Source organism: Sminthopsis crassicaudata, chromosome 4 (genome assembly GCF_048593235.1).
Source record: "Sminthopsis crassicaudata isolate SCR6 chromosome 4, ASM4859323v1, whole genome shotgun sequence".
Classification (NCBI taxonomy): Eukaryota; Metazoa; Chordata; class Mammalia; order Dasyuromorphia; family Dasyuridae; genus Sminthopsis; species Sminthopsis crassicaudata.
In genome coordinates this window covers 118,713,449-118,728,575 of record NC_133620.1, presented here as the reverse complement: position 1 = coordinate 118,728,575, position 15,127 = coordinate 118,713,449, and the positions used below count along the sequence as shown (strand labels likewise).

At 42.4% G+C, this 15,127-nt stretch overlaps 1 protein-coding gene across 1 annotated transcript; it reads right to left on the bottom strand.

The window, feature by feature from the left end:
- Positions 1-545: 545 nt before the first annotated feature.
- Positions 546-10,697, bottom strand: DLL1 (delta like canonical Notch ligand 1). The gene is made up of 11 exons (XM_074309278.1): positions 9,500-10,697; positions 8,665-8,997; positions 7,660-7,720; positions 7,197-7,454; positions 4,732-4,792; positions 3,875-4,005; positions 3,583-3,752; positions 3,245-3,461; positions 1,648-2,440; positions 1,373-1,490; positions 546-1,246 (listed from the first exon to the last, which is right to left on the bottom strand). The coding sequence occupies exons 1-11, from the start codon at positions 9,551-9,553 to the stop codon at positions 1,241-1,243; spliced, it is 2,202 nt and encodes a 733-aa protein (XP_074165379.1). The 5' UTR covers positions 9,554-10,697; the 3' UTR covers positions 546-1,240.
- Between the last annotated feature and the right edge of the window lie 4,430 nt (positions 10,698-15,127).

Sequence of the window (15,127 nt, the reverse complement as noted above, 5' to 3'; positions counted from 1 at the left end):
CCTAGGAAATGTATAATATATCCTATCTATCATCCTATTATTATGATGATTATTGAATCAAAATGCAAATAATTCTTATGAAAACAAAAAAAAATTTTAAAGAATCTTTCCATGTCAACAAAATCTTTGCCATGACAACACAAAAGTATAAGCATTTGATCCCAAGCAAGGTTTTGCTCCACTTCTTTAAATAATTTTTTAAAAGAGATTCAAAGGAAAACTGGCCAGTTCCCTGACAATTTTCAGCATCAATAAAACATGACAGTGAGAAAAAACATGTGCCTGTTGATATTCTCAAGAAGTCAAGTAGGGCTATTTGGCAGAATCAATCAACTGAAAATGACTGTGCATGATCTCATTAAATTATCTTAATGGTAGCATTGGAGGATTTCTTTGAAGGGAGCTTGAAACAATGAGAAAAGTTGCTTTTAATCAATCCAATGAAACTACATAAAAGATTTTTTTTAAAATAGTTAATTTTTTGTTTCACAGAAGCCAATGTAGAGAATTAATCTGTGTGGAAAATTGGTGGGTAGAAAGATACCTTTCTGATTATCATTCATAATATTTATTTTGGAAAAATATTTTAAAAATGAATTTCTTCATTAACAAAACAGTAAAAAAAACTCAAATAACATTTGCACAATATTCCATAAATACATTTATATACAAAAAATATAGTCACATAGACCCGAAGTGCCTTTGTACATATTTACCAAAAAATTTAAATTATAAAAAATGAACATCACAAAATACTCAAGCTTTACAGATATCATGAAAATATTTTTACAAATCCAAAAAAATAACACACATTTTTTTCCACCTAGAAAAACACATTTTAGTATCAAAAAGGACAATAAAGGCAGTGTTTGTGTTTCTAATTCAAGAAAAGACTGGCTCATAAGAATCCAAAATATACACTTCAGGCAGTGCATGCTTCTTATGTAGTAATTAAGTCCATTCATTTAAATATATATATTTTTTAAAAAGCAACTGTCCATAGTGCAACGGGAAAAGTCATTAAAAAGGCAGTGCAACAGGTATCCTTGAACACCAACCCAGCCTGGTGTCCAGCTCATTTTGCAGTCACTTTTGCTAATTTCAGGAAGAGAACCAGCTCAGTCTGAATTTAGTTTCTCAGCAGCAGTCCATGAAGGGATCTCCCTTTCCTCTTTCAGCAGCATTCGTTGGGGCATATATCCTTGGAATTTATTTCAGAGAAACAGAAATTTTGACATTTTTATACCTAAAAAAAAAAAAATAAAAAGAACCATTATTCAAAAATATAATCATCTTTTGAGCTCGTCTCCATTGCTCTCTATACAAGATTAATAGGGCTTCTTAATTTGCTTGAACAAACCAACCTACTCACCTCAGTTGCTATGATGCATTCATCTTTTTCTTCTGATATGACATACACTGACTGGTACTTTGTATCTTTAGAAGTAGAGTATACAGATTCTGGCCTTTTCCGTTCTGATGCTTCACCACTGAAAATCACAAATGTCACAAAAGGAAAAACAAGATTAAAGGAAAGTCCCTTAGCTCTAAGAGTAAAGCCCAGCAGAGTCCCATGCTAACACCAGCCACCTTTCTCACCCAGCCTCATCTCCATAAGGTCCAAGCTGGGACTATTCAGGGACTTACCCTTTGAGCGGCGTACTACTCTTGTCCTCCACTCCAGGGTCATGTGTATCATACTTGGCTTCACATTTGCTGTGCTCCTCCCTGGAAGGATCTTCATTCTTGAGATCATGTACCAAATTATAATCCACTGTTGGGTAGCGAGCCTTGAAGCCATTTTTATCTGCATTGTTTTCCCCATGAAAATCTGCTTTTTTGTTGGTGTTCTTGATTTGCCCAGTGCCGATGACGCTCACTGAAATGTCCTTTTCCCGCTGACAGTTGGCCAGATTGTTCATGGTTTCAGCCTCTCCCCGGCATGTATCAGCTGGAGGCTGCCGTTTCTGGAGCTTCAGCCGCACACAGACCACCACAGCAGCACACCCCAACAGTAGCATGAGGACAAGGATGATGCCGGCACAGACAGCAATCCAAGGAAATTGTCCATTCTGGCCTTCTGTGAATTTGCCTGGAATTTCCCCCAAAGGATCCTGAGGAGGTTCAGGGAGCAAGAACTGACAGTTGAGTCCTCCATAGCCCCTGGCACACTCACACACATAGCGGTGATTTCTTTCGTGGCAAGTTGCCCCATTGTGGCAGGGACCATGTTCGCATTTACTGACAGGGGCACTGCAGTTTTTCCCTGTGTATCCTGGGGGGCAGGTGCAAGAGTAATCATTTACTCCATCTTGGCAGGTACCCCCATTCACGCAAGGGAAGGAAGCACAATCGTCCATGTTGTTGTCACAGTGTCTCCCAGTGAAACCAGCCTGGCATTGGCATAAGTAGGAATTCCCAAGATCAACACACTGGGCTCCTGGAATATATCAAATGAAGAAGGGTCTATGTATCAGTCCTATGAACTACTCAACACATCCAGATATTCCAATAACACAAACAAATAAAAGCACCAGTAAAATAATGGCCTTAGAAAGCCCAGCTAAAACTCTCTAGCTTGAATGCTGAATGTTAAGTCAAAATGATTTAGATCATTTTTTAGAAATTTTGTTTTCATGAAGGCCTCCTTTAAGCCAGTGAAAAAATTAATGAGGCTGGTAGAATGATATCTCCCTTAATTTCTCTTTCCAGCTTTTCAACTCTGTTTGTTTGCCTTTTGGGAAGCTCAGATGGTAAAATGAGGCTCACTGTAAAGAGACCACATTTCCTTCCTTGGTTCTCACATGCTAGCACATCATATTGCTATTTTGGGGTGATAGGAGACTACAGAGCTGGGATTCCCTCCAAAAGAAAAGTAGTTCTGCTGCCATCATAATGTGACTTAGTGGAATGAGCCATTCACCTGATTTTCCATGTGGCCTTGAATAAGCCATTTTACTTTATTTTTGCTTCAGTTTCCTACTCTACAAAATGAAAATATTGCATCCATCTCATTTCCCAGGGATGCTGTGGGGACTCTGAAGAAAATATTTATAAAAATCACTATTCTACTTTGAAAAAAACACATTACAAACACAAGGCAGCATAGGATAAAAAAAAAATATGTTTGGCTTGAAAGCAAACGCCACTGTACTTTTGAAACTTTTTAGATATTTACTCCCTACTGGCAGGCCTTTAAAAATACTGCCTGACCCCCTCCCTAGATTCTTAGAATTTTTCTTACCATTGGAACAAGGAGAGGAACTGCAGTAGTCAATTTTCTTTTCACAATTAAAGCCAGAGTAACCCACTGGGCAGTGACAGGTATATCCTCCATCAGGGTTATCTGTGCATCGGCCTCCATTGAAGCAAGGACCATCAGCACATGTCATGGCGCTCAGCTCACAATTCTTACCATAGAAGCCAGGTGGACAAGTACAGGAATAGCTGTTTTCAAGATCCTATAAATGAAAGAGAGAAACACTGTTTCAGGTTGCACCCAGAAAAACCTACTCACCCCTGATCAAACAAGAATTTCCCACTTGAGAGCAACATTCTATTTTATTCTGGACTTCAACTTACTGTGCAGCTTCCTCCATTTTTGCAAGGGTTGGCGTCACATTCATTGATCTCAATCTCACAGTTGGCGCCAGTATATCCTGGACGACAAGAGCAAGTATAGCTTCCTTGACCAGTATTGGTACAAGTGGCTCCATTCTTGCAAGGCTTGTGATGGGTGCAGTAGTTAAGGTCTATACACATAAGAAAAAGTTTGGGGAGAAGGAAGACAAATGTTAAATCCAGGAACTTTCTTCTCAAATGGACTATACAACAATTGAAGGAAGAATTTAGAGGCATATGATAGAGAGCTCACCTTGGTTACAGAAAAGGCCTCCCCAGCCTTCCTGGCAATTACACTGCCATGGTTGTTGACAGGTCCCATGGAGGCAGCCTGGATATCTGATACACTCGTCACAGTACCGACCCTGCCAGCCAACTCTACACCTAAAAGTTGTTTTTTTTTTTAAAGGAGAAAATAAAAAGTCAGATTAAAAATTCATGCCAGCAGTCATATAACTTTTTTTATACTTCCATTGGTAAATTCCTACAGACTTTAAGAATCTTAGACAAATAATACATAATCCTATAAACATGTTAATTTCAAATTAAGATTAATGTCTCTAATATATAACCAAAATCATCTTTATTTCCATCTCATCTGAGTTTCTTAAATGACCCTCTAAGCAGCTTAACCCATAAGGGAAGAGAGGGAAAGAGAAAGAAAGGAAAGAGGAAGCAAAGAAGGGAGGGAAGAGAAACAAAGAAGGAAGGAAAGGAGGGAGGAAGGAAGGAAGGGAGGGAGAAAGAAAGAAAGGGAGAATGAAAGAAAGGGAGAAAGAGAAAGAAAGAGAGAGAAAGAAAGAGAGAAAGAGAAAGAAAGAAAGAAAGAAAGAAAGAAAGAAAGAAAGAAAGAAAGAAAGAAAGAAAGAAAGAAAGAAAGAAAGAAAGAAAGAAAGAAAGAAAGAAAGAAAGAAAGAAAGAAAGAAAGAAAGAAAGAAAGAAAGAAAGAAAGAAAGAAAGAAAAGAAGGAAAGAAAAGAAGGAAAGGAGGGAAGGAGGGAAAAAAGGGAGGGGAAAAGGGAAAAAAAGGGAGGGAGGAAGGAAGAGAAAGAAGGAGGGAAGAAAAAAGGGAGGGAGGGGGAAAAAAGAAAGAAAACTTTTGGAAACTCACTTGCATTCTCCAGGCTTGTCACAAAATCCATGTTGTTCATCACATCCTGGCAAACAGATTGCTAAAAGCAAATAAAATACACAGTAAGTTCATCCTCAAAGAACTTCCTCAAAATACTGATGGTTTCTGCTGGTTTATGTTTTGGGACAAACCCTCTTCCCTAGTTCAGTTAATACCAGCTGAGCTAATCTTCTAAATGTTCTGTATTTATCTAGCTTGCCTAGTAACTGAGAACTTTACTTATCACTAAGGATGAACATTCTTCTTAATACAGTTGCATATAGACAAAAAAGGACTCCAAAAACCCCAACCTTCTTTCTTTTAAGAGAGGGTCAGAAGTCTTTTCCCCCTCCCCCCATTCTATGCACAAAGCTCCACCTCTTAATATCCCAGAAAGTGTGTGTAGATAAGAGTGGACAGCTGGTATGCAGGGTGCCAGGGCAAGACAGCTGCCCTATTGTCTATTCTCTCCCAGCAGCTGCCCCAGTGCAACAATACCAAACCCCCTCCCCCCAAAACACATCCCTCCTTCCCCTTCCCATACATACATACTCAGCGTGTACACACATACACACATCCCTTAAACCAATGAGAGCCAAGCCTGCCTTCCCTGACAGCCTATCACTGTGGAGATCTAATCTATGGCACGCGCAATGGGGGAGGGGGGGGGGAAGAGAGACAAATTTGAATAAGAAAAAAAATAGTTTAAGTTTATGGCTACCCTACCCGGAAAGGGGAGAGAGGAGGGGGGGGGGGAACAGAAGGACACAGAAGGAGTCTGGGAAGGAGCGGGAGGGGGGGGGGGGGGGTCTGCAGCATTTTGGGCTTTACTCTTTGCCAGGTTATGGAATTCATTAAGAAGTTCAACAAAGCCAACTAGGGACAAAGTAGAACTTTAAAATGATCTGTGGAGAAACATTAATTCAATATTTTCCAAATTGTGTGGCACAATGGCATGCACTTGCTAATTTCAACTCCTCTTCCTCACTTAATGGGGAGTATAGCAGATTGGTCTCCTCATTCTCAACCCCAATTTCTCCCAACACATAAACACACACACACACACACACACACACACACGTCAAAGAGTTCCTCTGACCACAGGAAAAGCAGGGTCTCTGGCCTTATAACAGCTAATTAAAGGTCCTCCTAAAAGCAAGCAAAGGAGGGTGGAAAGACTGTCAAAGTAACTCTGGATAGTGGCACTAGGACCTGACTCCTAAGTTAGCAGGGGAAACTTGATCCCTTCTACAGGATTGGGAGGGGGTAGAGACTATGTGGATCCGGGAAGAACTGAGTTGCCTTGCAAGTTGCAAGCACCACTGGGGTCTCAAAAGCCAAGTGTGCAGTGGGGTTTATTAGTAGAAATCCAGTGGCTAGACCCAGGAACCAGCTTTCCTCGATGTCCAAAGCTACCCTTCCTCCAAACCCTGGTGTCTCAGCTTTCAAGCACTTCTATTGCTTTGCTCTTAAGCTGTCATGCCATACCCTGAGGAGGTAGAAGCTAACCCACGTGACATTTAAATAGCAAAGAATCTGGCAGGTAGAGAGTAGTTTCACTATGACTGTGCCAGGATAGTCCTTTTCTTTGTGTATACATCTAAACCTGCTATAGGACATGCAGGCTCCACAACGTTACATTGTGCATGTGTACACACTGGACCCATAAAGTTGTTTACATTGACTGGACCATCTAAAGATAAGCACACAAATAAGATTTGTACATGAAGATAGGGATGCACTGAAGTGAATCCTTCTCTGATGCCTCCTCTTAGCAGGGAGGTGACTCTGAGTTTAAAAGACTCTCTCCTAATGAACCTTACCAAGCTGAAAAGGTTTTGAGTAAGGACCAGCCTGTTATGGGTAAACTAAGTTCACTAAATTTGAAGTCTAGCAGGTAACATTATTTTCAGCCATAGAAACTTATGAATACTGCCTACAGTCAGTGGAATTTACCCACACATTAAAACATTGGAAATATGTGCGTAGAATATACACACATACGTGCCTTTTTTGGATGAGTGCACCTATTTCTGTTTTTATGTATATGTATGCACAGAGATAGAAGTATAAACATATACAGCTTCTTGGTGTGTGTTTGTGTGTGTATAGCAAACTGCATAAAAATCTTGAAATATAAGGCACTAGGGAAGGAATAAATAAGAGAAAATGCTGACCTATGAATTCTTCAAGAGCTTTAAAAAGTCACAAAGATGCATAGAGAGGTTGAACAGGCTTCTTTCTTAATCTCTTGTACCCATTCCTGAAATCTTCCTTTCTAGCTGGTCATTACATTCTCAAATGAAGGAATTAGACTAGATTGATCCACAAAGTTCCTTCCAGCTTTAATATTCCTTCATTCTATAATTCTAGATTATTTCCTCAGAACTTGGTGAATAGTCCCTTTATATGTAGGTCCAAGAGGTCAGGGAAGGTGGTTTTCCTCTCAGGGAGGAGACACTCACGTTCAGTGCAGTACTGGCCTTTCCAACCAGGGTTGCAGACCTTCTCTCCTCGTTCTCCACAGGTGAAGTGACCAAAGGCATCATCCCTGGGTCTGCAGAAGACTGAGCAGCCTTCACCATAGTAGTGCTCGTCACAGACAAATCGGTAGGAGTATTTGAGGTCAGTTCGACTGCTACTGTGCAAGTCCTGAGACCACTCTTCCCCCACCGTCAGGTGCCGCTGTGTGGCCAATCGGCTGATCAAGCGATCAGGGTTTTCTACCAAAAGAAGCTGTAGGTTAGCTCTGCTAGGTGAAAAGGAATAAGTTCTAATTTTTCTTCCTTAAAGTTTCAAGATGAATTATCTAGGAATTGGGAATGGAAAAGGTGGTGTAAAAATAGGGGAGAGGTTGTTTATTTCAGAGGCAAAGCAGAATGAGGTCAAGTCTCATTAATCCAGAAACCTGGAAGCATAAATATTTACCTGTAGTGAGATCATCTGGTGAATCTGTGTGCAGAGCTTCTATGATAAGTGAAAAAGTGCCCTTGAAGAAAAGGAAAACAAAATTGAATAATTTCATGAAAAAATGGGGGAGGGGAGGATCATCAAAGTGCATAACAAGAGGAAGATAAATATGAACATTATTCATATGTCTTTAAGTAGGATCTCTATATGATGTCTTTTGCGTGTTTTCACTTTTCTCAAGGAAATGGAAGAACTTTTTGAAGAGTAGTTTCCTGGCATGTTTTTTCAGCCTGTTAGTACAGGATATTGGTTTTGTTTTTTTTTTTTTGTTTTTTTTTTTAAGAGATGGGGAGGGGGAGTGAGAGGGGGGCGGAGTGGATGAGACTTGAGGGCAGTTGTCATTAATCTTTATGCTTAGTTTACCAGGATCACACACTAAAACGGAGGGGGTGGGGGGTGGAAGGTGAGGGGAAGGAGATGGGAGCTGGAAAAAGAAACCTTTGGTAATCTCACGCTGTGTAGGCAATTAAACAACCAACTTCTAAAAAGGAGGTGAAATTAAAACAATCTCAAAAGACTTCATTTTATTTTCAGAAGACAAAATAATGTTGAAATCAAGAGGATTTTGAATTGATTTGGTTTGGTTTTCTTTTTGCTTTCCCCGTTTAAAACCTATATCTCATCTATTCTTTCTTCAACAGATTTCATTCTTAGGCAGCTTAGTAAATTCTTATAAATCCTCTGAGGTAAGGACTCCCTTTTCACTCTAATAAGTGTGTCCCCTTTATTCGGCTCCCACCCATCCATCATCCACAGTTTTCCAATGAACTCAGCTCTTGATCACCACCCTCCCCCTAACCTTCACCTCCCTGAATGAGAACTAGTACAGTCTTGTCCTTGCCCGTCCTTGTCCTACCACCTTAGGCAATATATCCTTCCCTTTTATTTTAGGCTTCATCCATCACGGCCTAGATGGATTTAAACGAAGGAAAGGGGGTGGGGTGGGGGGATAGAGAGACTTACTGGCCAGGTGAAACCGAAGGGGAAGCGGATTGGGTTGCTAAAGGCTGGATCTGCGTTGCTGGCGCTGTCTGGGACACTGAAGGAGTTGGCCCCCAGCACCGGGGTGACCGCGCTGCCATAGGTGCAGGGCGGCTCCGGGGACACGCTGGCCTGGTAGTGTTTTAGGCACACACGGAAGAAAGTCTTGCAATCGCACTGCAGCAGCCCGGAGCCAGAAGCGGCGCTCGCGCTGCCTCCCCCGCTGCCCCCGCGGCAGCAGTTGCGGTTCCCCAGGAGCCCCTTCTTATTGACAAACTCTTGAAGCTTCAGCTCAAACACCCCGGAACTCCAAACCTGCAGGGGAAATTGGGAGAAAAGGAGTCAGGAGGGCGCAAGCCTCCAGGGATGAAGGGAGTTTTTCTGTCATTTTGGTACAGAGACGGGGCGGAATGACTCCTAGGAGCTAGACACACGCACACACACACACACACACACACACACACACACACACACACACACACACACACACACCTACCTCTACCCCTAAAAGCAGCCAAGCGGAGACGAATTGAGTTTAGACTAACCCATCCGACCCTTTCCAAACCTCGAAGCCCAGGATATGCGCGCGTTTTACTGCTAATTCTAATGCTTTGAACCATAGATTTGGGGACAACACTTCTCCCTACATTTACAGTTGTTTGTACAGCAACAGTTTACATTACCTGTGTTCTACCTTCTATCCTTCCCTCACCATTACTCTCTACCAATACAGTGGCACATCAGGCCAACCCCAGAAATAACAAGCTCCCCTTCTTTTCAGAGTTTTTCCTCTCAAAAGTTGAACCCAGACACTTACCTGGCAAAGTAGCGCGGAGAAGACTGCAAAGGTCAGCATGGACTGACGTCCCATGGTGGGTTGACTTGATTTTATCTCTTCTCTGGTCTTTCTTCCCCCCCCCCTTTTTCCCCCCTTAAGATTAGAAAGGATTAAAGGAGGGAAATTTTATTTCAAGAGCCTGTACAGAAGAAATCTCTTGTTCCCGACTGGTGGAATTAGGGTTTTCCTTTTGCAAGAACCTCTCCTCTCTTTCTTTTCTGTGAGTGTTGTGGTTGCTTTAGATACACGCCCTTTCAGTGACTGACAGCTGTAGTGGATGGCCAAAAAAAAAAAAAAAAAGGGGGGGGGGAAGAGATTGTTTTGAAAATGTCTCTGTGTGTGCCTGCGTATGTGGGGTGTGTGTGTGTGTGTGTGTGTGTGTGTGTGTGTGTGTGTGTGTGTGTGTGTGTGTGTGTAATATTCTGAATGTCAGCTTTTGGCTTTCCTCTGGTCTCTTCCAATCCACAAGGAGATAGAGCTCTTTTTCTTCTGTCTTCGCCTTGCGCTTCTTCCCCACCAAAAGAGAGAGAGAGAGAGAGAGAGAGAGAGAGAGAGAGAGAGAGAGAGAGAGAGAGAGAGAGAGAGAGAGAGAGAGAGAGAGAGAGAGAGAGAGAGAGAGAGAGAGAGAGAGAGAGAGAGCAAGACGCCAAATGTTTAGCTTAATTCCCAAGAGAACACCGAAGAGGATTCTTCACCAGGAAGATTAAAAAACGACGATCTGGAAATCCCTATAGGCGAGGTGATAATCCTCGGTGGCTTCGGAAGAAGGGAAAGGGGTTGCTGGTTGTTGTTTTGTGTGCGGGTGTGTGTGCGCGCAGTTCTCTGGCCGCTGTGGATTGTGGCCGGTAGATGTCAAGCAGCAGCGGCGGCGGCAGCAGCAGCGGCGGCGGCGGCGGCAGCAGCGATTTGTCAGATCACTGGACTCTTATCTCCTTAGCCACAGCAAAGATTCGGGCAGTTCGGGTTTTTTTGTTTTGTTTTGTTTTGTTTTATGAATCCAAGCAATAACAAAAGAAAGAGAAAAAAAAAAGAACCACACACAAAATCAGAGAGTGTTTCGGTGTCTTAAATAGCGAAATATATGCGCCTGCTTGTTGGCCCCCGGGTCTCTTCTTGTATGTGATCTTTGCTCTCTGCCTGCCTGGGTCTCTCACCGAGTGTGAAGCGCTGAGGATCTGACTCTCGCCCGGCGCCTGCCGCCCTTATATCCCGCCGGCCGCCTGCATGGTTAATGAGATGCAAATGAGCAGCCCCCCAATCTGGCGAGAGCTGTCACAAAGGAGCCACTTTTCCAAACCCTCCTCTCAATGGATCGCCAAATGGTCAGTGAGCTGTAAAATGTGCAATCCTCCTCCTCCCCTACTTCCCCCACCCCTCACCCCCTCCGATCCTCCACTTCTCCCTACTTCCACCCCTCCTTCTTCCTCACATAACACAAAACGCACTCATTTACATTCCTGCAAAATTTTCACCGCAAGAATCCCCCTTCTGCTCTCGGGAGATGGTAACACCTCCCTCCCCCCCTTCACTCCCATCCTTTCTCCCTCTTATTCCCTCCCTCTCCTTTCCCGGCAACAAACACACAGACACACAAGGAAACAGTGGGGAAAGCAACACGCTACCACTCTTTTCCAGCAGGAAAACAACTTCCAACTTCAGAGATCTGGAAACTACCTCTTGAAATTCTCCAGTAGCCAAGGCGCCCCCCACTTTCTACTCGCAAAGAGAACTCAACCACCCAAGGATATCTGTAGCTTCAGAGAAAATGTGTGTGTGTGTGTGTGTGTGTGTCTGTCTGTCTGTCTGTCTGTCTGTCTGTGTGCGCGCGTCTGTGTCGGGGGATCATTATTCAAAAATACATCAACTACAGGATTTGTGAAACTCCCTAAATACGTACAATCACCTCAACCAGAGAGTTTAAAAGAAAACCTGAATCCTGAGCTTGAAAGATGGGAAGAATCGTAGCCAAAGTGAGAAAGAAGACCATCTAGAGTTTCTCAAAGTTTGGAACTTCTAAGACAAGACCCCAAGGGAGATTCACCCCAAAATCGAAAAGGTGGGAGGGAAATCACGTGATAGGGCTAGTGAATGGAATAACTGAGAAGGGATTGTTACTTTTTGCCACCCATCCCTTACCCCCGCCCTTCCATACCAACCACCTCTCTCCTCTGAAGGTTCTCCTTCCTGCCCACGTATTACCATATATGTGAAGAGGAGGGGCGAGGCTACTTGTTTCACGCCACCAAGGAAGTCGGGAACCCTAAGCTTACCCCGCGTGATTATTCTCCACTACCTCCATCTTCACTCGTTTCTCTTTCTCACTCCCTCATGGGTCCCCCCCCCCCCTTCAGCTTGGTAAAAAGTGAGTTTGGTGTGTGTCGTTCGCGTGGCTGTCATTAAGGCAGTTTGTTATTGTGCGAGGGCTGAATCAGTTGGCTCTTTGTACTCTCAGCTGTATGGTAATGCAGACAGCACCTGCTCCCTGCACAATACCAGAGAGAGAAAGAGCTCCCCTCGGCGCACGATACTGCCTCTGCAACAATGTCCGGCACATATTTTAAAGAGATCCCTTCCAACCAAAAAAAAAAAGAGAACCTCTTTACACCAACCGTCACCTTATTTTTTTTTTTTTTTTTACACATCCATCAGACACTAGAACTTTTGTTTTGATTTTTTTAAAAGGGGAAACGAGTTTATCGGTAGTGACGGTAACACATATATAATACACATCCACATAATTTCTTTATAAGGAGAATGGAGGGAGAAATCTTCCTTATTCTTGGAAGACAAGGTTTGAAGAGGGAAAAAAATGTGTGGGCTCACATCCATAACCCCGACATAAAACTTTGGAATCCGGTATAAACTTTAGATTCTTTGCTCTTTCCCACCCCCACCCTCCCTCTTAACAACACCTATAAGAGTTCATTAGAATGCAAGGTGTAACTGTCTGAGTAAATGTCATTTTAATTGTAACAGATCATTTCAAACACAGATTGAGCCAATGTGTGCAGTTGGCTACAATAACCTCACTGTAGGTATATGCCTCCCTAAAAGCTTTATTATGGCCACTTTATTGGGTGGAAACGTGCATTTGCATGGCAAAATGTGACTTTCATTGAAGCAGATGTCTTGATCACAAATTATCGTACAATGCACGGGGAAAAATTCTCAAACACTTCTAAGAGTAAAATTACTGGTAATACCAATTAAAAGAAAATCACTTGATGAATTCATTCATGGCTGCCCATCCTGACTAGTTGGCGACTGTAACTGTAACCCAGGATTGAAAGTATCTCTATTCACACGGAGCTACCCAGATACCTGAGAAGTCTAAACTGGACCAACACTTTTGTAAACTTTAGCCTTTAAAAAAATAAAAACTTGTCTATCGAGGTTGAATACAGACTCTGCTATAAATAATGTGCATAATTTTAAAAGAGTAAAGTGTGAATAGCAAATTTGTCATCATAGGAGGATTATTTTTTACGTACACACTTAGGCTTGTCTTACTACTTATGGTGCTTTCTGATAAATTGCTACGTTTGTGGCTCTAGTAATTGGACCTTCCCTACCTCCCTACCTTTATGAGGTGCTGTAAGGATTTGTAGGGAAGTGTTAACCTGTAGATGACTAAACAGCTCCAGCTAGAGAGAAATGTAATTTACTCTTGCCATCTAGTGTCAATATCTTTCTTTTAATTAGATCGACACTTTTTAAGAGTGCTCATTACAGATCAGATCTGTCTTCTACACAAAAGCTTAAACAATTCTGCCTACCGACCTATATCTACTTTTAGTGTGAAATGGGAAGTTTATGTATTCTCAGTGGTAAACCAGTTGAAATGTTGAGTGGAAAGAAGGAAGAAATGGGTTTTGTGGATGGTGTGTGTGTGTGTGTGTGTGTGTGTGTGTGTGTGTGTGTGCGCGCGCGCGCGTGTGCGTATGCGTGTATGTGTGTTTGTGTGTGTGTGTGTAAAACCTTCTCTAGAGATAAAGTTGGTTATGTATCGAGATAAGTAGTGGTATATAATTTCAAATCTTTTAATCGGATGATCAGGATAGAAATTGAGTCATTTGCATACCTGTTTAAAAAACTGGAAATAAAAAGTTCCACGCGTAAGGGCTTAAACCTTAAAAAAAAATACTCGCCCCCAAATCTTTAACAAACCCCCCTCAGTATCAAGTATTTGTTAAATTGACGGCGCACAGATTTCTCGATTACTGCGGCAAAGCGTAACTGAAAGGCATCGTAAAATCCATCAGAATCCTGCCCAAAGCGTTCATTCTTTCCCAACTTAATTTATGCCACGCGATTCTGTATTGGGGAAATCAAGCAGAAAGCTTTTTTTTCTTCGTCTTTTTTTTTTTTTTAACTTTGCTTTACCTCCTCCCTTCCTCCCTCCCCCCTCCCTTTTCTCTCTCTCTCTCTCTCTCTCTCTCTCTCTCTCTCTCTCTCTCTCTCTCTCTCTCTCTCTCTCTCTCTCTCTCTCTCTCTCTCTCTCTCTCCTCTTACCTTTCCTCTCCCCTTTTCCTTCTCTCCTTCTCCTTTCCCTTCTCTTTACCTCATTCCCCCTTGTTTCTGTACCTCCCCTCCCCCTTTTCAGATGCTGGGCTAACGGGGAGACTGTTTAACTTAAGTGTTTCTATAGGAGGCTGTTGTAGTTTAACTCCTGCCCACCAGTAGCTGGGATGAACAAAGGAGGGACTCGAGGTCTAACTATTCATCCTTTCTTTGCACTTTAATTTTCATTGATTGTGAAGACAAGGGGAGCCCTTAGGGATTCGAGCTGAAGGGGGATGACACGCCTTTAGACGCGATCAGCCCCCTAGCCAGCCATCTGCTCCTAACCAAATGGCGTTTTTTCACTCCCCAACTGCATGTCTCTGTACTCCCATAACGAAGAACTGAGACCCCCCCACTCACCCCCCTCCCGCTATGCAAAAGGGTCTTAAGTTAAAGTATGTTAAATAGACGTGGCATGGTATTTGCCACAGCAGCCAGAATTGTCACCCCCCCCCCCCATAAATCCTTACCTTGGTCATTAAGAAAATGCTGAAAACTTTCTTTTAAATACTTTTTGATCTCTTAGCAAATTTACTGTACTAAGTGAAACTCATTAAGGTTTAGAAGACATCAGTCACATCGGAATGGGGAGAGGGATTTTGCTTTCTTCTTGAAAGCCACACACTGACAATGGCCTGGATCCTTCAAGATTATCAGGCCAGGTTCCAGCGATAACCACAGCCCTGGAGGTGCACTGATTTCAGGTTGTACTGTAACCACAACTACCACAAAGTTAATGAGTCTATTCTTTTCTGGTACTTGCATATCTCTACTTGCCTATTATTTATTCCCACTTTGTCAAATTGATCATGATGAAAATTATCAGCCAAAATCATCACATCCAAATAATATTTCCTGAACTCAGTGTGCTGGACCTGTCACTCTGCTCTCAGTAATTCTAGCTATTATACACCTATTGGGAATCCCCCTTCAGCCAAAGCCAAAGAAAAACTTTCCCTATCTGGAGATGAACTGAAGACCATTATCTGAAGAATAGGTTTCCTAACAGAATTACATGTTTAGTTTTCTGTGTAAGCAATTCTG